Source organism: Oncorhynchus clarkii, unplaced genomic scaffold (genome assembly GCF_045791955.1).
Source record: "Oncorhynchus clarkii lewisi isolate Uvic-CL-2024 unplaced genomic scaffold, UVic_Ocla_1.0 unplaced_contig_422_pilon_pilon, whole genome shotgun sequence".
NCBI lineage: Eukaryota > Metazoa > Chordata > Actinopteri > Salmoniformes > Salmonidae > Oncorhynchus > Oncorhynchus clarkii.
In genome coordinates this window covers 45,001-68,575 of record NW_027258186.1, presented here as the reverse complement: position 1 = coordinate 68,575, position 23,575 = coordinate 45,001, and the positions used below count along the sequence as shown (strand labels likewise).

Genomic DNA, 23,575 nt, shown 5'->3' with positions numbered 1-23,575 from the left:
ATGGCGCACACAACGCCAGTCTTGACAATGTAATGCCAGTTGCATGCTATCGAGGTGCTGTTATTGAAGAAGCGTCCTGTCTACTAGATTACATGTCACGCTGGTTTTCTGTACATAAGGTATATTTGGATAGACTAGATTAGACTACACCTAATAGAGAATCGAAGAGGCATTTGAAATTTACTGTATTCTATTATATAATATATATTTCAAAGTCGAAATGCAAAGAACAACCTCTCTACCAACAATCCACATGAACCCTTCCAGTCTGGCTAGATACAACTATAGAACTACCTCTCTACCAACAATCTGCACGAACCCTTCTAGTCTGACTAGATGCAACTACAGAACTACCTCTCTACCAACAATCTACATGAACCCTTCTAGTCTGACTAGATACAACTATGGAACTACCTCTCTACCAAATGCCTAGATTGTGCAAAGCTGTCATCAAGGCAAAGGGTGGCTACTTTGAAGAATCTGAAATATAAAATATATTTTGATTAGTTTAGTTTTTTGGTTACTACATGATTCCATATGTGTTATTTCATAGTTTTGATGTCTTCACTATTATTCTACAATGTAGAACATAGTAAAAAATAAACAAAAACCCTGCAACGAGTAGGTGTGTCCAAACTTTTGGCTGGTACTGTAAGTATTCAGACCCCTTTGCTATGAGACTCAAAATTGAGTTTAAATGCATCCTGTTTCCATTGATCATCCTTGAGATGTTTCTACAACTTGATTGTCTATATAAGGTCTTACAGTTGACGGTGCAAAACACAAGGAGGTCAAAGGGATTGTGTCAAAGCACAGATCTGGGGAAGGGAACCAAAACATTTCGGCAGTATTGAAGGTATCCAAGACCACGGTGGCCTCCATCATTCTTAAATTGAAGAAGTTTGGAACCACCAAGACTCTTCCTCGAGCTGGCCACCCGGCCAAACTGACCAATCGGAGGAGAAGGGCCTTGGTCAGGGAGGTGGCCAAGAACCCGATGGTCACTCTGACAGTGCCCCAAAGTTTCTCTGTGGAGATGGGAGAACCTTTCAGAAAGATAACCATCTCTGCAGGAGTCCACCAGTTGGGCCTTTATGGAAGAATGGCCAGACGGAAGCCACTTCTCAGTAAAAGACACATGACAGCCCGCTTGGAGTTTGCCAAAAGGCACCTAAAGGACTCTCAGACCATGAGAAACAAGATACTCTGTTCTGATGAAACCGAGATTGAACTCTTTGGCCTGATTGCCAAGTGTGATGCCTGGAGGAAACCTGACACCATCACAACGATGAAGCATGGTGGAGGCAGCATCATGCTATGGGGTTGTTTTTCAGCGGCAGGGACTGGGAGACTAGTCAGGATCGAGGGAAAGATAAACGGAGCCAAGTACAGAGAGATCCTTGATGAAAACCTGCTCCAGAGCGCTCAGGACCTCAGACTGTGGTGAAGGTACATTTTTCCAACAGGACAACGACCATAAGCACACAGCCAAGACAACGCAGGAGTGGCTTCGGGACAAGTCTCTGAATGTCCTTGAGTGGCCCGGCCAGAGCCCGGACTTGAACCCTGATCTAAAATCTCTGGAGACCTGAAAATAGCTGTGAAGCAAAAGAGAACAATGGGAGAAACTCCCCAAATACACGTTGGCCAAGCTTGTAGCGCCATTCCCAAGAAGACTCAAGTCTGTAATCGCTGCCAAAGGTGCTTCAACAAAGTACTGAGTAAAGGGTCTGAATACTAATGTAAATGTGATCTTTCAGTTTTTTCGCAAAAATATCTAAAATCTTTGTCATTATGGGGTATTGTGTGTAGATTGATAATTGAATCCATATTAGAATAAGGCTGTAATGTAACAAAATGTTGGAAAAAGTCCAGTGGTCTGAATACATTCAGTACGGCGTATCATTGATTGTACCATGAAATAAATGAAGCTCCCTTCAGGGTGTAAAACAAAATATATAATAATATTAGTTTAAATGGTATGACATCATTATTAACCCTTTCAGTCTGGTATTATGACATCATTATTAACCCTTTCAGTCTGGTATTATGACATCATTATTAACCCTTTCAGTCTGGCATTGACATCATTATTAACCCTTCCATTCTGGCATTGACATCATTATTAACCCTTCCAGTCTGGTATTATGACATCATTATTAACCCTTCCATTCTGGCATTGACATCATTATTAACCCTTCCAGTCTGATATTACGACATCATTATTAACCCTTCCATTCTGGCATTGACATAATTATTAACCCTTCCATTCTGGCATTATGACGTCATTATTAACCCTTCCATTCTGGCATTGACATCATTATTAACCCTTCCAGTCTGGTATTATTACACTATTGTACTTGTGTCTATGAGCGTCGCTGTAAATGTTGCTGAGAATATGACATAACAAGGAGCCCATTAAGCGAACAGACAGTTTGATCAGGCCGCAGCTAGAAAGGATTGGCATTCAGAACATGACACACAACACAAAACCATTGAAGCATTAAGTATGCAGGACAACAGAGAACATAATGAACAACTTATCCAATGTTATCAGAACAACGTCGTCACATTTCATACACCTTTAGCTTGACGACACCAAACAACAAAATGAATAAAAAGAGATTCCAAGGTTAGAATCAAGAAATGCACGTTCTATTCATCTATTTAAGGGGACAAGACCGGAACAGGGTCTATTTGGTCTATTTAACCATTTCCATTTAAAAAAAATATGTAAATAATCAAATTAACATTAAGGGATTATACTTGTATCCAATATATGAACGTGTACAAACAAAACACACATTTTAAACTTTTTATCAGAGATAAAAAATTAAAATTAAATAAAAGGGAGCATCATGGTGTGGGGCTGCTTTGCTGCCTCTGGGCCTGGACAGCTTGCTGTCAGCGACGGAAAAATTAATGTTGTTGTGACCTACATGAAGATCAGATCAAATTGTATGGCCAATTTATGCAGAAAACCAGGAAATTCTAAAGGGTATTTCACATACTTTTTCTTGTCACTGTAAGCCTATTTTTAAGTAAGCTTTCATGTGGCATAAACAAAAACACACATTCTCAGTCAAAAACTTAAGTCAGAACACAGCCTCTCTATTCTCTCATGTGTTTTCAGGTCCTCTGACTGGGAAAATGTCTTTCCACACTGAGAGCAGTGGTATGTCTTCTTCTCGAGTGTATTTGTATGTATTGTTTCATGCTCATTCAGGTACCTTAACCGGGTAAATGTCTTTCCACACTGGGAGCAGTGGTAGGTCTTATCTCCTTGTGTGTGTGTCCTGTCATGCTTATTCAGGCCAACTAACTTGGTAAAACTCTTTCCGCACAGAGAGCATTGGTAGGGCTTTATTTCTGTGTGTGTCCTCTCATGCTCTTTTAGGTTCCCCAAATGGGTAAAATGCTTTCCACACAGGGTGCATTGGTATGGCTTCTCTCCTGTGTGCACTCTCTCATGCTGTTTCAGGTTCACTAACCCACTAAAGCTCTTTCCACAGTGGGAACAGTGGTAAGACCTTTCTCCTGTATGTATTCTCTCATGTGTTTTCAGGCTCGCCAACCAGGTAAAATGTATTCCACATTGGGAGCAGTAATAAGGCTTCTCTCCTGTGTGTATTCTATTGTGTATTTTCAGGGACCCTAACTCTGTAAATCTCTTTCCACACAGGGAGCATTGGTAGGGCTTTTCTTGTGTGTGTGTCCTTTCATGTGTTTTCAGGCTCCCTGACCACCTAAAACTCTCTCCACAGTGGGAACAGTGGTAAGGCATCTCTCCTGTGTGTATTCTCTCATGCGTTGTCAGGGTGCCTAATGACCTAAAGCGCTTTCCACAATGGGAACAATGGTAAGGCTTCTCCCCTCTGTGTATTCTATCATGCTGTTTCAGGTTCTCTAAACGGGTAAACCTCTTTCCACACTGAGAGCAGTGGAAAGGCTTTTCTCCTCTGTGTGTCCTCTCATGCACTCTTAGGTTCTGTAGCTTAGTAAAACTCTTTCCACAGAGGGAACAGTGGTGTCGTCCTGCTGGTTTCGATGTCTCTGGGTCTGGTTCCCCTGAAGAACTCTTCTTTGGGTCTGGTTCCCCTGAAGGACCCATCTCTGGGTCTGGTTCCCCTGAAGGACCCATCTCTGGGTCTGGTTCCCCTGAAGGACCCATCTCTGGGTCTGGTTCCCCTGAAGGACCCGTCTCTGGGTCTGGTTCCCCTGAAGGACCCATCTCTGGGTATGGTTCCCCTGAAGGACCCATCTCTGGGTCTGGTTCCCCTGAAGGACCCGTCTCTGGGTCTGGTTCCCCTGAAGGACTCTTCCCTGGGTCTGGTTCCCCTGAAAGACTCTTCCCGCTGTCAAAGTGAGAGTCTGGTCTCTCTCCTGCCAAAGAAAAACAGAGTATTTAGTTAAACAGAAAGACCTGAATGAAACTTCTACATGATAAAACGGCAGTGGTGGAAAAAGTACTCAATTGTGATACTCGAGTAGAACTTTAGATACCTTAATAGAAAGTTACAGTCAAAAAAGTCAAAAAATATACTTAACTATCAAATGTGAAAGTATATATATCACTTCAAATTCCTTATATTACGCAAAGCAGACAGCATCATTTTCTTGTTTTTCAAATGCACAGATAGCCAGGGGCTATATAAATTATGCATTTGTGTCTGCCAGATCAGAGGCAGTAGGGATGACCACGTGTTCTCTTGATAAGTGTGTGAATTGGACCATTTTCCTGTCCTGCAACTTTTGGGTGTCAGGGAAAATGTATGGATGGAGTAAAAAGTACATTATTTTCTTTAGGAATGTAGTGACGTAAAAGTCTTCCGATACAGCTGGTGCTCTCATGCATTTTTCAGTGTTATTTGCCTCGAAGCATAGAAGTAGTTTCGCTCATCCGGTAGGCTCGTGTCACTGGACAGCTCTCGGCTGTGCTTCCCTTTGTAGTCTGTGATAGTTTGCAAGCCCTGCCACATCCGACGAGTGTCGGAGCCGGTGTTGTACGACTCGACCTTAGTCCAGTATTGACGCTTTGCCTGTTTGATGGTTCATTGGAGGGCATAACGGGATTTATTATAAGCTTCCGGGTTAGAGTTCCGCTCCTTGAAAGCGGCAGCTCTACCCTTTAGCTCAGTGCAAATGTTGCCTGTAATCCATGGCTTCTGGTTGGGGTATGTACGTACGGTCACTGTGGGGACGTCATCAATGCACTTATTGATGAAGCCAATGACAGACGTGGTGTACTCCTCAATGCCATTGGAGGAATCCCGGAACATATTCCAGTCTTTGCTAGCAAAACAGCCCTGTAGCTTAGCATCTGACCACTTTTTTATTGATCTAGTCACTGGTGCTTCCCTCTTAAATTTTTCCTTGTAAGCAGGAATCAGGAGGATGGAATTATGGTCAGATTTTGCCAAATGGAGGGTGAGGGAGAGCTTTGTATGCGTCTCTGTGTGTGGAGTATAGACGGTCCAGAGTTATTTTCCGTCTGGTTGCACATTTAACATGCTGATAGAAATGAGGTAAAACTGATTTAAGTTTCCCTTCATTAAAGTCCCCAGCCACTAGGAGCACCGCCTCTGGGTGAGTGTTTTCCTGTTTGCTTATGGGGGAATACAGCTCATTCAATGCTATCTTAGTGCCAGCCTCTAACTGTGGTGGTATGTGAACGGCTACAAAGAATATAGATAAACTCTCTTGGTAGGTAATGTGGTCTGCAGCTTATCATGAGAAACTCTACTTCAGGCAATGCGGTCTTAGTGCCAGCCTCAGTCTGTGGTGGTATGTAAACAGCTACGAAAAATGCAGATAAACTCTCTAGGTAGATAGTGTGGTCTACAGCTTATCATGAGAAACTCTACTTCAGGCAAAAGTATAGTAATAATTCAATAGCTCGAGACTTCCTTAGACAGCTGTTGTTTACAAAAATACATAGACCTCCACCCCTTGTCTTACCAGACGCTGCTGTTCTAACCTTCCGGTACAGCAGCATATAACCAGCCAGCTGAATGTTGACATTGTCGTAGTTCAGCCACGACTCCGTGAAGCATAAGATGTTACCGTTTTTAATGTCCCGTTGGTAGTTTAATCTTCCCAATAACTTGTCCATTTTATTGTCCAAAGATTGCACGTTTGCTAGCAGAAGTGAGGGGAGTGTTTTTTTTTCTTCGATCGCATCCGACTCTTCAGAAGGCAGCCCGCCCTCAGACCTCTCTTTCTCCGTCTCCTCTTCAATCAGATCACTGGGGTCCCGAGGGAGACATATATCCTCCGCCTCGGGCTCGTCAGAATGGTGAAAGAAGAAAAAATGATTCTGCCGTGGTGAGTCACCGAGGTCCCGATGTCTAGAAGTTATTTTCGGTCATAAGAGACGTTAGTAATAGTAAAAAAACAAGTTACATACAACGCAGATAAACAAACAAAAAAACAATTGGTTGGGGGCCTGTAAAACGTCTGCAACTAGAGAACCAACCCCTTCGCTCCATCGGTTTGGGGTAAAACGTCTGCAACTAGAGAACCAACCCCTTCGCTCCATCGGTTGGGGGCCTGTAAAACATCTGCAACTAGAGAACCAACCCCTTCGCTCCATCGGTTGGGGGCCTGTAAAACATCTGCAACTAGAGAACCAACCCCTTCGCTCCATCGGTTGGGGGCCTGTAAAACGTCTGCAACTAGAGAACCAACCCCTTCGCTCCATCGGTTGGGGTAAAACGTCTGCAACTAGAGAACCAACCCCTTCGCTCCATCGGTTGGGGGCAAAACGTCTGCAACTAGAGAACCAACCCCTTCGCTCCATCGGTTGGGGTAAAACGTCTGCAACTAGAGAACCAACCCCTTCGCTCCATCGGTTGGGGGCCTGTAAAACGTCTGCAACTAGAGAACCAACCCCTTCGCTCCATCGGTTGGGGTAAAACGTCTGCAACTAGAGAACCAACCCCTTCGCTCCATCGGTTGGGGGCAAAACGTCTGCAACTAGAGAACCAACCCCTTCGCTCCATCGGTTGGGGTAAAACGTCTGCAACTAGAGAACCAACCCCTTCGCTCCATCGGTTGGGGTAAAACGTCTGCAACTAGAGAACCAACCCCTTCGCTCCATCGGTTGGGGGCCTGTAAAACGTCTGCAACTAGAGAACCAACCCCTTCGCTCCATCGGTTGGGGGTAAAACGTCTGCAACTAGAGAACCAACCCCTTCGCTCCATCGGTTGGGGTAAAACGTCTGCAACTAGAGAACCAACCCCTTCGCTCCATCGGTTGGGGGCAAAACGTCTGCAACTAGAGAACCAACCCCTTCGCTCCATCGGTTGGGGTAAAACGTCTGCAACTAGAGAACCAACCCCTTCGCTCCATCGGTTGGGGGCCTGTAAAACGTCTGCAACTAGAGAACCAACCCCTTCGCTCCATCGGTTGGGGGCCTGTAAAACGTCTGCAACTAGAGAACCAACCCCTTCGCTCCATCGGTTGGGGGCCTGAAAAACATCTGCAACTAGAGAACCAACCCCTTCGCTCCATCGGTTGGGGTAAAACGTCTGCAACTAGAGAACCAACCCCTTCGCTCCATATTTTCCGCTGCCTGCTCCACCACCACAGAAAACACTGGGATGAAACACCTGCACTTTGGTGCTGCCTTACTCAAGAAAGCAAAAAAAGTTTGTATGCGGCTTTATTAACGCAATATTTATTAATAAAAAAAATTTAAACATTGTTTGCAAACTGATGTGATGCACATTAATGCCAAAATAACATGCAAAACAGGCACTAAAATAACACATCGTAGATCTGAATGAATGAAATACTTTTTTCTTTACATAGTTGAATGTGCTGACAACAAAATCACACAAAAATGATCAATGGAAATCAAATTTATCAACCCATGGAGGTCTGGATTTGGAGTCACACTCAAAATTAAAGTGGAAAACCACACTACAGGCTGATCCAACTTTGATGTAATGTCCTTAAAACCAGTCAAAATGAGGCTCAGTAGTGTGTGTGGCCTCCACGTGCCTGTATGACCTCCCTACAACTCCTGGACAGTCTGTTGGTGGATGAAGCGAGACATGATGTCCCAGATGTGCTCAATTGGATTCAGGTCTGGGGAATGGGCGGGCCAGTCCATAGCATCAATGCCTTCCTCTTGCAGGAACTGCTGACACACTCCAACCACATGAGGTCTAGCATTGTCTTGCGTTAGGAGGAACCCAGGGCCAACCACACCAGCATATGGTCTCACAAGGAATCTGAGGATCTCGGGTACCTAACGGCAGTCAGGCTACCTCTGGCGAGCACATGGAGGGCTGTGCGGACCCCCAAAGAAATGCCACCCCACACCAAGACTGACCCACCACCAAACCGGTCATGCTGGAGGATGTTGCAGGCAGCAGAACGATCTCCACCGCGTCTCCAGACTGTCACGTCTGTCACGTGCTCTAATCCACCTGCTTTCATCTGTGAAGAGCACAGGGCGCCAGTGGCGAATTTGCCAATCTTGGTGTTCTCTGGCAAATGCCAAACGTCCTGCACGGTGTTGGACTGTAAGCACAACCCCCACCTGTGGACGTCGGGCCCTCATACCACCCTCATGGAGTCTGTTTCTGACCGTTTGAGCAGACATGCACATTTGTGGCCTGCTGGAGGTCATTTTGCAGGGCTCTGGCAGTGCTCCTCCTGCTCCTCCTTGCACAAAGGCGGAGGTAGCGGTCCTGCTGCTGGGTTGTTGCCCTCCTACGGCCTCCTCCACGTCTCCTGATGTACTGGCCTGTCTCCTGGTAGCGCCTCCATGCTCTGGACACTACGCTGACAGACACAGCAAACCTTCTTGTCACAGCTCACATTGATGTGCCATCCTGGATGAGCTGCACTACCTGAGCCACTTGTGTGGGTTGTTGACTCCGTCTCATGCTACCACTAGAGTGAAAGCACCGCCAGCATTCAAAAGTGACCAAAACATCAGCCAGGAAGCATAGGAACTGAGAAGTGGTCTGTGGTCGCCACCTGTAGAACCACTCCTTTATTGGGGGTGTCTTGCTAAATGCCTATAATTTCCACCTGTTGTCTATTCCATTTGCACAAGAGCATGTGAAATTTATTGTCAATCAGTGTTGCTTCCTAAGTGGACAGTTTGATTTCACAGAAGTGTGATTGACTTGGAGTTACATTGTGTTGTTTAAGTTTTCCCGTTATTTTTTTGAGCAGTGTATATAATACCACATTAAATCATACTCATTGAGCAGTGTATATAATACCACATTAAATCATACTCATAAAAGGTTTACAGGAATTCCCAGGACTCTCCTGTAAACCTTTTTAAACCAATTCCTGTAAAACTTTTTTGAATATGATTTAATGTGGTATTAAACAAAACCCCAAATTCTCAGTCAAAAACACAAGTCAAAACACAGCCTCTCTATTCTCTCATGTGATTTAAGGTCCTCTGACTGGGAAAATGTCTTTCCACAATGAGAGCAGTGGTATGTCTTCTCCTCCTGTGTATTTGTATGAATTATTTCAGGTTCTATAACCGGGTAAATCTTATTCCACACTGAGAGCAGTGGTAGATCTTTTCTCCTATGTGTCTCAATGTTTTCAGGATCCCTAACAAGATAAAATGTCTTTCCACATTGGGAGCAGTGGTCAGGTGTGTCCTCTCATGTGATATAAGGTCCTGTACTCGTGAAAATCTCTTTTCTCACTGGGAGAATTGGTAAGGCTTTTCTCCTGTGTGTATTCCTTTATGCCTTTTCAGACTCGCTAAATGGGTAAAACTCTTTCCACAGAGGGAACACTTAAAAGGCTTTTCTCCCGTGTGTGTCCTCTCATGCTCTTTTAGATTGCCCAAAGTGGTCAAACTCTTTCCACACAGGGAGCAGTGGTGAGGCTTCTCTCCTGTATGTATTCTCTTATGTATTTTCAGGGTCTCTAAATGAGAAAAATACTTGCCACACTGGGAGCAGTAATAAGGCTTCTCTCCTGTGTGCATTCTTTCATGTGTTTTCAGACTCCCTATCTGGGTAAAACTCTTTCCACACAGGGAACAGTGGTGAGGCTTCTCTCCCGAATGTATTTTCGCGTGTTTTTTAAGATTGCCTAACATGGTAAAATTCTTTCCACACAGGGAGCAGGGGTAAGGCTTCTCTCCTGTATGTATTCTCTCATGTATTTTCAGGCTTCCTAACTGAGTAAAACTCTTTCCACACTGGGAGCAGTGGTAGGTCTTCCTCCCTGCTGTATGTATTTCTTCATGCCTATTCAGGGCCCTTAACCAGGTAAAACTCTTTCCACACTGGGAACATTGGAAAGGCTTTTCTCCTGTGTGCATCGTCTCATGCTGTTTTAGGTTCCATAACCGGGTAAAACTCTTTCCACAGTGGGAGCAGTGGTGTGGTCTTGCTGGTTTGGACGTCTCTGGGTCTGGTTCCACTGAAGGAGTCTTCCCGCTGTCAGAGTGAGAGTCTGGTCCCTCTCCTGCCAAAGACAGAGTATTGAGTGAAACTGAGACCTGAATGAAACCACCACATGATAAAACTGTCTTCCTATGAGGTTTTATCCAGAATAGATCTCTCAATAACAAATAAAGAGTGGCTGTTGTGATTTATAGGCCAATAAAAACACTATTGAACTTCATGGTTGTTATGCATTCATTAGACCTAATGGATAAATAGACTAGTCAGTATAGGATACATGTATTAGACCTAATGGATAAATAGACTAGTCAGTATAGGATACATTCATTAGACCTAATGGATAAATAGACTAGTCAGTATAGGATACATGTAACAGACTAGTCAGTATAGGATACATGTAATAGACTAGTCAGTATAGGATACATGTAATAGACTAGTCAGTATAGGATACATGTAATAGACTAGTCAGTATAGGATACATTCATTAGACCTAATGGATAAATAGACTAGTCAGTATAGGATACATGTAATAGACTAGTCAGTATAGGACACATGTAATAGACTAGTCAGTATAGGATACATGTAATAGACTAGTCAGTATAGGATACATTCATTAGACCTAATGGATAAATAGACTAGTCAGTATAGGATACATGTAATAGACTAGTCAGTATAGGATACATGTAATAGACTAGTCAGTATAGGATACATTCATTAGACCTAATGGATAAATAGACTAGTCAGTATAGGATACATGTATAAAATAAGGCTGTAACGTAACAAAATGTGGAAAAAGTCAAGGGGTCTGAATACTTTCCGAATTCACTGTACATCACTGTGACGCTTTTCTAGGAGCAGGTTTTTGATATTCTATTGATGATATTAATCAAGAACATGTTTTATTTTTTTATTTTTGGATCTACGATTTCATAACTGGTTTTAATCATATTGTGGATTATTTAAATTATATCTAGGGGCTGTGTCATTGTGTACCACTATGTCTATTTAAATTATATCTAGGGGCTGTGTCATTGTGTACCACTGTCTCTATTTAAATGATATCTAGAGGCTGTGTCATTGTGTACCACTGTCTCTATTTAAATTATATCTAGAGGCTGTGTCATTGTGTACCACTGTCTCTATTTAAATTATATCTAGAGGCTGTGTCATTATGTACCACTGTCTCTATTTAAATTATATCTAGGAGCTGTGTCATTGTGTACCACTGTCTCTATTTAAATTATATTGAGGAGCTGTGTCATTGTGTACCACTGTCTCTATTTAAATTATATCTAGGAGCTGTGTCATTGTGTACCACTGTCTCTATTTAAATTATATCTAGGGGCTGTGTCATTGTGTACCACTGTCTCTATTTAAATTATATCTAGAGGCTGTGTCATTGTGTACCACTGTCTCTATTTAAATTATATCTAGGGGCTGTGTCATTGTGTACCACTGTCTCTATTTAAATTATATCTAGGGGCTGTGTCATTGTGTACCACTGTCTCTATTTAAATTATATCTAGAGGCTGTGTCATTGTGTACCACTGTCTCTATTTAAATTATATCGAGGGGCTGTGTCATTGTGTACCACTGTCTCTATTTAAATTATATCTAGGGGCTGTGTCATTGTGTACCACTGTCTCTATTTAAATTATATCTAGGGGCTGTGTCATTGTGTACCACTGTCTCTATTTAAATTATATCTAGAGGCTGTGTCATTGTGTACCACTGTCTCTATTTAAATGATATCTAGGGGCTGTGTCATTGTGTACCACTGTCTCTATTTAAATTATATCTAGGGGCTGTGTCATTGTGTACCACTGTCTCTATTTAAATTATATCTAGGGGCTGTGTCATTGTGTACCACTGTCTCTATTTAAATTATATCTAGGGGCTGTGTCATTATGTACCACTGTCTCTATTTAAATTATATCTAGGGGCTGTGTCATTGTGTACCACTGTCTCTATTTAAATTATATCTAGGAGCTGTGTCATTGTGTACCACTGTCTCTATTTAAATTATATCGAGGGGCTGTGTCATTGTGTACCACTGTCTCTATTTAAATTATATCTAGGGGCTGTGTCATTATGTACCACTGTCTCTATTTAAATTATATCTAGGGGCTGTGTCATTGTGTACCACTGTCTCTATTTAAATTATATCTAGAGGCTGTGTCATTGTGTACCACTGTCTCTATTTAAATTATATTGAGGAGCTGTGTCATTGTGTACCACTGTCTCTATTTAAATTATATCTAGGAGCTGTGTCATTGTGTACCACTGTCTCTATTTAAATTATATCTAGGGGCTGTGTCATTGTGTACCACTGTCTCTATTTAAACTATATCTAGAGGCTGTGTCATTGTGTACCACTGTCTCTATTTAAACTATATCTAGGGGCTGTGTCATTGTGTACCACTGTCTCTATTTAAATTATATCTAGGGGCTGTGTCATTGTGTACCACTGTCTCTATTTAAATTATATCTAGGGGCTGTGTCATTGTGTACCACTGTCTCTATTTAAACTATATCTAGGGGCTGTGTCATTGTGTACCACTGTCTCTATTTAAACTATATTGAGGGGCTGTGTCATTGTGTACCACTGTCTCTATTTAAATTATATCTAGGGGCTGTGTCATTGTGTACCACTGTCTCTATTTAAATTATATCTAGAGGCTGTGTGATTGTGTACCACTGTCTCTATTTAAATTATATCTAGGGGCTGTGTCATTGTGTACCACTGTCTCTATTTAAATTATATCTAGGGGCTGTGTCATTGTGTACCACTGTCTCTATTTAAATTATATCTAGGGGCTGTGTCATTGTGTACCACTGTCTCTATTTAAATTATATCTAGGGGCTGTGTCATTGTGTACCACTGTCTCTATTTAAATTATATCTAGGGGCTGTGTCATTGTGTACCACTGTCTCTATTTAAATTATATCTAGGGGCTGTGTCATTGTGTACCACTGTCTCTATTTAAATGATATCTAGGGGCTGTGTCATTGTGTACCACTGTCTCTATTTAAATTATATCTAGGGGCTGTGTCATTGTGTACCACTGTCTCTATTTAAATTATATCTAGAGGCTGTGTCATTGTGTACCACTGTCTCTATTTAAATTATATCTAGGGGCTGTGTCATTGTGTACCACTGTCTCTATTTAAATTATATCTAGAGGCTGTGTCATTGTGTACCACTGTCTCTATTTAAATTATATTGAGGAGCTGTGTCATTGTGTACCACTGTCTCTATTTAAATTATATCTAGGAGCTGTGTCATTGTGTACCACTGTCTCTATTTAAATTATATCTAGGGGCTGTGTCATTGTGTACCACTGTCTCTATTTAAACTATATCTAGAGGCTGTGTCATTGTGTACCACTGTCTCTATTTAAACTATATCTAGGGGCTGTGTCATTGTGTACCACTGTCTCTATTTAAATTATATCTAGGGGCTGTGTCATTGTGTACCACTGTCTCTATTTAAATTATATCTAGGGGCTGTGTCATTGTGTACCACTGTCTCTATTTAAACTATATCTAGGGGCTGTGTCATTGTGTACCACTGTCTCTATTTAAACTATATTGAGGGGCTGTGTCATTGTGTACCACTGTCTCTATTTAAATTATATCTAGGGGCTGTGTCATTGTGTACCACTGTCTCTATTTAAATTATATCTAGAGGCTGTGTGATTGTGTACCACTGTCTCTATTTAAATTATATCTAGGGGCTGTGTCATTGTGTACCACTGTCTCTATTTAAATTATATCTAGGGGCTGTGTCATTGTGTACCACTGTCTCTATTTAAATTATATCTAGGGGCTGTGTCATTGTGTACCACTGTCTCTATTTAAATTATATCTAGGGGCTGTGTCATTGTGTACCACTGTCTCTATTTAAATTATATCTAGGGGCTGTGTCATTGTGTACCACTGTCTCTATTTAAATTATATCTAGGGGCTGTGTCATTGTGTACCACTGTCTCTATTTAAATGATATCTAGGGGCTGTGTCATTGTGTACCACTGTCTCTATTTAAATTATATCTAGGGGCTGTGTCATTGTGTACCACTGTCTCTATTTAAATTATATCTAGAGGCTGTGTCATTGTGTACCACTGTCTCTATTTAAATTATATCTAGGAGCTGTGTCATTGTGTACCACTGTCTCTATTTAAATTATATCTAGGGGCTGTGTCATTGTGTACCACTGTCTCTATTTAAATTATATCTAGGGGCTGTGTCATTGTGTACCACTGTCTCTATTTAAATTATATCTAGGGGCTGTGTCATTGTGTACCACTGTCTCTATTTAAATTATATCTAGGGGCTGTGTCATTGTGTACCACTGTCTCTATTTAAATGATATCTAGAGGCTGTGTCATTGTGTACCACTGTCTCTATTTAAATGATATCTAGAGGCTGTGTCATTGTGTACCACTGTCTCTATTTAAATTATATCTAGAGGCTGTGTCATTGTGTACCACTGTCTCTATTTAAATTATATCTAGAGGCTGTGTCATTGTGTACCACTGTCTCTATTTAAATGATATCTAGGGGCTGTGTCATTGTGTACCACTGTCTCTATTTAAATTATATCTAGAGGCTGTGTCATTGTGTACCACTGTCTCTATTTAAATTATATCTAGGGGCTGTGTCATTGTGTACCACTGTCTCTACTTAAATTATATCTAGGGGCTGTGTCATTGTGTACCACTGTCTCTATTTAAATTATATCTAGGGGCTGTGTCATTGTGTACCACTGTCTCTATTTAAATTATATCTAGGGGCTGTGTCATTGTGTACCACTGTCTCTATTTAAATTATATTGAGGGGCTGTGTCATTGTGTACCACTGTCTCTATTTAAATTATATCTAGGGGCTGTGTCATTGTGTACCACTGTCTCTATTTAAATGATATCTAGGGGCTGTGTCATTGTGTACCACTGTCTCTATTTAAATGATATCTAGGGGCTGTGTCATTGTGTACCACTGTCTCTATTTAAACTATATCTAGGGGCTGTGTCATTGTGTACCACTGTCTCTATTTAAATTATATCTAGGGGCTGTGTCATTGTGTACCACTGTCTCTATTTAAATTATATCTAGGGGCTGTGTCATTGTGTACCACTGTCTCTATTTAAATTATATCTAGGGGCTGTGTCATTGTGTACCACTGTCTCTATTTAAACTATATTGAGGGGCTGTGTCATTGTGTACCACTGTCTCTATTTGCAGTAATTCATCGTCCATTATATTGTGAAAGGTTAGTCTCATTGAGTCATTTTATATCATTAATTCATATTATTTTAAATCTACTAATATTGCAACATTGGTACCTTATTCTATTATAATGTATTAGTTACCATGGTGCCTTATTCTATTCTACTGTATTAGTTACCATGGAGCCTTATTCTATTCTACTGTATTAGTTACCATGGTGCCTTATTCTATTATAATGTATTAGTTACCATGGTGCCTTATTCTATTCTACTGTATTAGTTACCATGGAGCCTTATTCTATTCTACTGTATTAGTTACCATGGTGCCTTATTCTATTCTACTGTATTAGCTACCATGGAGCCTTATTCTATTCTACTGTATTAGTTACCATGGAGCCTTATTCTATTCTACTGTATTAGTTACCATGGAGCCTTATTCTATTATAATGTATTAGTTACCATGGAGCCTTATTCTATTATAATGTATTAGTTACCATGGAGCCTTATTCTATTATAATGTATTAGTTACCATGGAGCCTTATTCTATTATAATGTATTAGTTACCATGGAGCCTTATTCTATTATAATGTATTAGTTACCATGGAGCCTTATTCTATTATAATGTATTAGTTACCATGGAGCCTTATTCTATTATAATGTATTAGTTACCATGGAGCCTTATTCTATTATAATGTATTAGCTACCATGGAGCCTTATTCTATTATAATGTATTAGTTACCATGGAGCCTTATTCTATTCTACTGTATTAGTTACCATGGAGCCTTATTCTATTATAATGTATTAGTTACCATGGAGCCTTATTCTATTATAATGTATTAGTTACCATGGAGCCTTATTCTATTATAATGTATTAGTTACCATGGAGCCTTATTCTATTATAATGTATTAGTTACCATGGAGCCTTATTCTATTATAATGTATTAGTTACCATGGAGCCTTATTCTATTATAATGTATTAGTTACCATGGAGCCTTATTCTATTATAATGTATTACAGTGAATAAAGACGACCCTCAGACTCCTCTTCCCCATGTGAACCATACTGAATAAAGACGACCCTCAGACTCCTCTTCCCCATGTGAACCATACTGAATAAAGACGACCCTCAGACTCCTCTTCCCCATGTGAACCATACTGAATAAAGACGACCCTCAGACTCCTCTTCCCCATGTGAACCATACTGAATAAAGACGACCCTCAGACTCCTCTTCCCCGTGTGAACCATACTGAATAAAGCCGACCCTCAGACTCCTCTTTTTGCACGTTGCACACCTCAGGCGAGTAATACCCTGTGACTTCTTCAATATTAGACATCACGCACCAGGTGTTATGGACAAATAGACACACACCCCCACCCGCCGTCTTGCCAGACGTAACTTCTCTGTCCTACCGATGCACAGTAAACCCAGCCAGCTCAATATTATCCATGTCCTCGTGCAGCTATGACTCGGTGAAACATAAAATTACAGTTTGTAATGTCCCGTTGGTAGGATATAAGTGCATTTTTATTTTCCAACAACGTTGGCCAATAGAACGGTTGGCAGTGGAGGTTTACTCACTCGCCCGACCTCCGCCCCCTTTTTCTATGTCTTTTCTTTACGCAAATGATGGGGATTTGGGCCTGTTCTCGAGAAAGCAGTATATCTTAGGGCTTATCTTTAGGCCTGGTCGGGTATCTGCAGTATATCCTTCGCCTCGGACTTGTTCAGTTCGAGGTGAGTAAATCCCAGTTCTGATGTCCAGAAGTTATTTTCGGTCATAAGAAACGGTAGCAGCAACAACATGTACAAAATAAGTTAAAATAAGTTAAAAGATAACTTTTTGAAAAATTACAAAATAGCACAGTTGGTTAGGAGCCCGTAAAACGACAGCCAATAACTTATCAATGACCCAAGCCCAGTTCATTAAATCCCTACCATTGTATCGCTGAGTTGTCATAATGCATCAGCAAATGTACATTATCCCAGGGGTGTTGGAAGACAATGTAAGCAGCCTAATTTATGTCCCTCTGGTGTAAAGTACTTAAGAAAAAATACTTTAAAGTACTACTTAAGTACTTTTTTGGGGCGTATCTGTACTTTACTATTTATATTTTTGACAACTTTTACTTCACTACATTCCAAAAGATAATAATGTACTTTTTACAACATACATTTTCCCCTCACACCCAAAAGTACTCGTTACATTTTGAACGCTTAGCAGGCCAGGAAAGTGGTCCAGTTCACACACTTATCAAGGGAACACGTGGGCATCCCTACTGCCTCTGATCTGGAGGACTCACTGAACACATGCTTCGTTTGTAAATGATGTCTGAGTGTTGGAGTGTGCCCCCTGACTATCTGTACAATTATTGTAAAACAAGAAAATGATGCCATCTGCTTTGCTTAATACTTTTACTGCTGATAGTTATGTATATTTTAGCAATTCAATTTACTTTTGAAACTTAAGAGTATTTAGAACCAAGTAGTATGTTACTAGCTGACAATGCTTGATAATGTATGTAATATCAACAGAGAGATTATTGGTGATTTCAATACTGACTTCAATATTTCAATTTCAACAAGCTGCCCATTCAAGAAAAAAACCCTCAAAACTGCAACCAGTGCCTGCAACCTGGTTCAGGTTATCAGTAACCATGGATTGTAAAACGGTCATGGTCACAACATGTTGATACAACAGTAGCTAGGATGGGGAGAAGTATAACAAATAAAGGGCTGCTCTGTCTTCTTAAACAACAAGGCAGGTCCTACAGGCTCTAGTTTTGTCGCACCTGGACTACTGTTCAGTCGTGTGGTCAGGTGCCACAAAGAGGGACTTAGGAAAATGTAAATAGGCTCAGAACAGAGCAGCACGACTGGCCCTTGGATGTACATGGAGAACTAACAATGATATGCATGTCAATTTCTCCTGGCTCAAAGTAGAGGAGAGATGCATCACTGCTTGTATTTGTGAGAGGTGTTGACAAGCTGAATGCACCAAGCTGTCAAGACATGCCACCAGAGGTCTATTCACAATCTCCAAGTACAGAACAGACTATGGGAGAAGCACAGTACTACATAGAGCCATGACTACATGGAACTATATTCCACAGTACTACATAGAGCCATGACTACATGGAACTATATTCCACAGTACTACATAGAGCCATGACCACATGGAACTCTATTCCACAGTACTACATAGAGCCATGACCACATGGAACTCTATTCCACAGTACTACATAGAGCCATGACCACATGGAACTCTATTCCACAGTACTACATAGAGCCATGACTACATGGAACTATATTCCACATCAGGTAACTGATGCAAGTACAAGTACAGTAGAATCAGATTTGAAAAAAAAAAACCCCAGATAAAATACACCTTATGGAACAGTGTGGACAATGAAGAACCACATAGACACACGCATACATATGAGAAGACGCACACTCTACACACCTACACATGTACTGTAGATATGTGGTGGTAGAGTAGTGGCCTGATGGAACACACTTAATTTGTTGTGAAAAGCGTTATGAAATGTAATGTCATGTAATATTTTTTTAAATCATATATAACTGCCTTAATGTTGCTGGACCCCAGGAAGAGTAGCTGCTGCCTTGGCAGGAACTAATGGGGATCCATAATAAACCCCAGGAAGAGTAGCTGCTGCCTTGACAGGAACTAATGGGGATCCATAATAAACCCCAGGAAGAGTAGCTGCTGCCTTGGCAGGAACTAATGGGGATCCATAATAAACCCCAGGAAGAGTAGCTGCTGCCTTGACAGGAACTAATGGGGATCCATAATAAACCCCAGGAAGAGTAGCTGCTGCCTTGGCAGGAACTAATGGGGATCCATAATAAACCCCAGGAAGAGTAGCTGCTGCCTTGACAGGAACTAATGGGGATCCATAATAAACCCCAGGAAGAGTAGCTGCTGCCTTGGCAGGAACTAATGGGGATCCATAATAAACCCCAGGAAGAGTAGCTGCTGCCTTGGTAGGAACTAATGGGGATCCATAATAAACCCCAGGAAGAGTAGCTGCTGCCTTGGCAGGAACTAATGGGGATCCATAATAAACCCCAGGAAGAGTAGCTGCTGCCTTGGCTGGAACTAATGGGGATCCATAATAAACCCCAGGAAGAGTAGCTGCTGCCTTGGCAGGAACTAATGGGGATCCATAATAAACACAAATGGAACTACCAACATGTTTTGAGGATATACAGTGTTCATTTACAGTTACATTGTTAAAAAACTATGCGAGTAAAACAAGCTTATATTTTGGGTTCGGATAGAGTACAACAGTTGAACTAAATTCAGTGGACATTTATAAGTTATATTCTCCAAGAATCAATGGCGAGGCTCAGATTCATATATTAAAACGATATATTAATTCAACAAGGGCAGTTTGTGGCCCTGCTTTTAAGACAGTACTCACTGGTGTTAATCAGATCTTCAGCCTCCTCTTCCTCTTTAAAAGGTTCTTTCTCTTCTTTCACTATAACATCCTCCTCCTCTTCCTCCTTTTTAATTCTGAAAGCTTCTACCTGCTCTTCTTCCACTGTGACAGTCTCTATCCCCTCTTCATCTTTCACTCTAATATGTTCTTTCTCTTCTTTCACTATAACATCATCCTCTTCTTTTAATGTGATACTGATAGCCTCTTCTACCTTCTCTTTCATTCTGAAAGCGTCTTCCTCTCCTTTTACTGTAATATCCCCCTCCTCCTCTTTCACGACAATGTTCAGTCCCAGAGCTTCTTTCTCCGTCCAGTAGACCTCTTCTTTATCAGGAGGAGAGTAGCTTAGTGAGCTCATGGTCGGAGATGTTAGCTAGTTAGCATTAGCGACTAGCCTGGTTCTAAGCTAATTCAGCAATCCAGCTAGCTACTAACTTAACAACGTATATATTTAATTAAATGGGGAAACTAGCTATACGAAATAAGTATGTTTTAAACACAGGGACAGTCTTAAGAGCTCATACGTTTCGGCTATATTGGCTAAGCTACGGAGGTGTCTGACAAGCTGCTGTTGTTGAAGAAACTTCTCGTTCCGTCCACTAGATCACACGTCACGCTGGTAGCGACGCCCGAAAGACGCTCATCGCCATCTGCGGCCTGGAGTGGGGAAGTTGATTGATTAGAGCAGATTTGTAATGAGTATACAATCAAAACATATTTTACATCTGCTACACACAGTGGTGTAAAGTACTTAGGTAAAAATGACTTCAAAGTTCTACTTAAGTCGTTTTTTTTTTTTTTTTTTTGGGGGGGGGGGGGGGGGGGGGTGTATCTGTACTTCTGACAACTTTTACTAAAGACAATGATGTACGTTTTATTCCATACATTTTCCCTGACACCCAAAAGTACTCATTACATGTTTAAATGCTTAGCAGGACAGGAAAATGGTCTAATTCACACACTTATCAAGAGAACATCCTTGGTCATCCCTACTGCCTCACCAAGCAGACTCACTAAACATAAATGAATTGTTTGTAAATGATGTCTGAGTGTTTAAGTGTGCCCTGCATGAAATCATGCCGCCTGGTTTGCTTAATATAAGGATTGTGAAATGCTTTATACTTTTATTCTTGATACTTAAGAATATTTTATCAATTACATTTACTTTTGATAGTTACAAATATTTAAAACCAAACACTTTTAAGACTTTTACTCAAGTAGTATTTTACTCGCTGACTTTCACTTTTTTCTTGAGTAACTTTCTATTAAAGTATCTATACTTTTACTTAAGTATGATAATTGGGTACTTTTTCCACCACTGATTACACATCTGCATTTAAAGGGGAATGTCACATTTTTTTACGTCATATCCGGATGTAACCTAAAACATTACCCCAGTTTGATACGCTGCTTGTGTATTCATTCCCATATCAGCAAAATAAAACGTCATGTTTTGGTCACAGAGAAACAACCACATGGTTAGCTAGTTGGCTTCAGCAGGTTCTACCATTTCACAATAGTCTGTAATGACTAGATAACAAAATACGTTTTTGTTGTGAAAGCAAAATAAGTGTATCTAGCCTTTTAGCTCCCGCTGGTTGATGACTGCTAGCTAGATAGCCTTTTGCTGCCTTGGCAACAGCTAATGGGGATCCATAATAAATATAAATACCCTTGGTTTTGCTGTTTAAATTTAGCAGTTTTTCTTATTCACAATAAAGAGTACCATAATGATAGTCACTCCATACTTGTGTTGTTTCATGTATTTTGGGAGGCTAGACCCTCAAGACATTTACCCTAACCTTTCTGGCTGTAGTAACTAGTGACATCCTTGTTGTTGTGAAGAAGCTGTCATGTCCACCAGATTATTCGTCACACTGGCAGCATTGCCTGAAAGACCGGGTAACACATTTGAAGAAAATATTTAATTTATTTTTCGTTTCTTTCAATAAAGTTAAATATTATATTGAGGCGTACAAAGAGAAACATATGTTAATTTATTCGTTTTTGATTCATTTAAAATAAACTTTACATCTACTACACAATCAGTCAAATATCAGTCAAACAGTTGATTTTAACAATGCTATTCAAATGAGCCGCTAGCTATATACACGGTATTAGAATAGATAGATACCCATATATACAGTACCAGTCAAAAGTTTGGACACATCTACTCATTCAAGGGTTTTTTTTTATTTTTACTATTTTCTACATTGTAGAATAATAATGAAGACATAAACTACAAAATAACATATATACTAGGGATGCACCGATATTACATTTTTGGCCAATACCGATAACCGATATTAAAAAATGCTTGCGGCCTTTTAAGCATTCTACCATAGTTAAATAGTTGAAACACACACACACACACACACACACACACACACACACACACACACACACACACACACACACACACACTGACGAAAAGTTATTTTGTTTGTATTTACGTAGGTTCCCATTACCAGTAAAACATCATCACAACCTGTTTATTTCACTGCTGTGCTGTTCTGTGCTGTTCTGTGCTGTGCTGTGCTGTGCTGTGCTGTGCTGTGCTGTTCTGTTCTGTTCTGTTCTGTTCTGTTCTGTTCTGTTCTGTTCTGTTCTGTGCTGTGCTGTGCTGTTCTGTTCTGTTCTGTTCTGTTCTGTTCTGTTATGTTCTGTTCTGTTCTGTTCTGTGCTGTGCTGTGCTGTTCTGTGCTGTGCTGTTCTGTTTTGTTCTGTTCTGTGCTGTTCTGTTCTGTGCTGTTCTGTTCTGTTCTGTTCTGTGCTGTTCTGTTCTGTTCTGTTCTGTGCTGTTTCGTGGTTCATTTGTCCAGTCATTTCATTCTCAACCAGGATTTCATCATACATGTCAAGCAGTGAAGTTTCAGCTCTGTCAGTCCGTGCCCTCTTCCTCGGTGCGCACTGTCACTGTGTCTGTTTCCATGTTGTCCAGCTCTGTCTGTCCGTGTCCTCTTTCTCGGTGCACACTGTCACTGTGTCTGTTTCCATGTTGTCCAGCTCTGTCAGTCCGTGTCCTCTTCCTCGGTGCGCACTGTCACTGTGTCCGTTTCCATCTTGTCCATCACTGTGTCCGTTTCCATGTTGTCCAGCTCTGTCAGTCCGTGTCCTCTTCCTCGGTGCCCACTGTCACTGTGTCCGTTTCCATGTTGTCCAGCTCTGTCAGTCCGTGGCCTCTCTTCCTTGGTGATCACGATCACTGTGTCCGTTTCCATCTTGTCCATCACTGTGTCCGTTTCCATGTTGTCCAGCTCTGTCAGTCCGTGGCCTCTCTTCCTCGGTGCCCACTGTCACTGTGTCCGTTTCCATCTTGTCCAGCTGTGTCGGGAACATTTCATGTAAACCCTGTTTCTTGTCTGTATTGAATTAGTGGTCCTTGTTCCTAGCATCGAGCACGGCGGCGACACAGTAAAGAGGCTCATAGAGAATACCACCGAATCGCTTGTTCACAGCTTCTAGTTGAGTACTTTTACATGT

General features: G+C 41.1%; 2 protein-coding genes across 2 annotated transcripts; both read right to left on the bottom strand.

Moving 5' to 3' along the window:
* Nucleotides 1-2,974: 2,974 nt before the first annotated feature.
* Nucleotides 2,975-8,446, bottom strand: LOC139395926 (zinc finger protein 883-like). Its single transcript, XM_071143233.1, has 2 exons — nucleotides 8,275-8,446; nucleotides 2,975-4,383 (listed from the first exon to the last, which is right to left on the bottom strand). Exons 1-2 carry the CDS (start codon nucleotides 8,444-8,446, stop codon nucleotides 3,083-3,085), a joined length of 1,473 nt encoding a protein of 490 aa, XP_070999334.1. The 3' UTR covers nucleotides 2,975-3,082.
* Nucleotides 8,447-9,358: 912 nt separating this feature from the next.
* Nucleotides 9,359-20,450, bottom strand: LOC139395928 (zinc finger protein 135-like). Its single transcript, XM_071143235.1, has 2 exons — nucleotides 20,072-20,450; nucleotides 9,359-10,462 (listed from the first exon to the last, which is right to left on the bottom strand). Exons 1-2 carry the CDS (start codon nucleotides 20,448-20,450, stop codon nucleotides 9,687-9,689), a joined length of 1,155 nt encoding a protein of 384 aa, XP_070999336.1. The 3' UTR covers nucleotides 9,359-9,686.
* Nucleotides 20,451-23,575: the final 3,125 nt, after the last annotated feature.

What these genes read in the sequence shown, in the direction of transcription:
- LOC139395926 (XM_071143233.1), bottom strand. Translation starts at nt 8,446, where the DNA reads ATGAAAGCAGGTGGATTAGAGCACGTGACAGACGTGACAGTCTGGAGA. An exon ending in CCTCCATGTGCTCGCCAGAG is followed by an intron (nt 4,384 to 8,274) that starts GTAGCCTGACTG and finishes TTTCTTTGGCAG; the next exon opens with GAGAGAGACCAGACTCTCAC.
- LOC139395928 (XM_071143235.1), bottom strand. Translation starts at nt 20,450, where the DNA reads ATGAGCTCACTAAGCTACTCTCCTCCTGATAAAGAAGAGGTCTACTGG. An exon ending in TGAAGATCTGATTAACACCA is followed by an intron (nt 10,463 to 20,071) that starts GTGAGTACTGTC and finishes TGTCTTTGGCAG; the next exon opens with GAGAGGGACCAGACTCTCAC.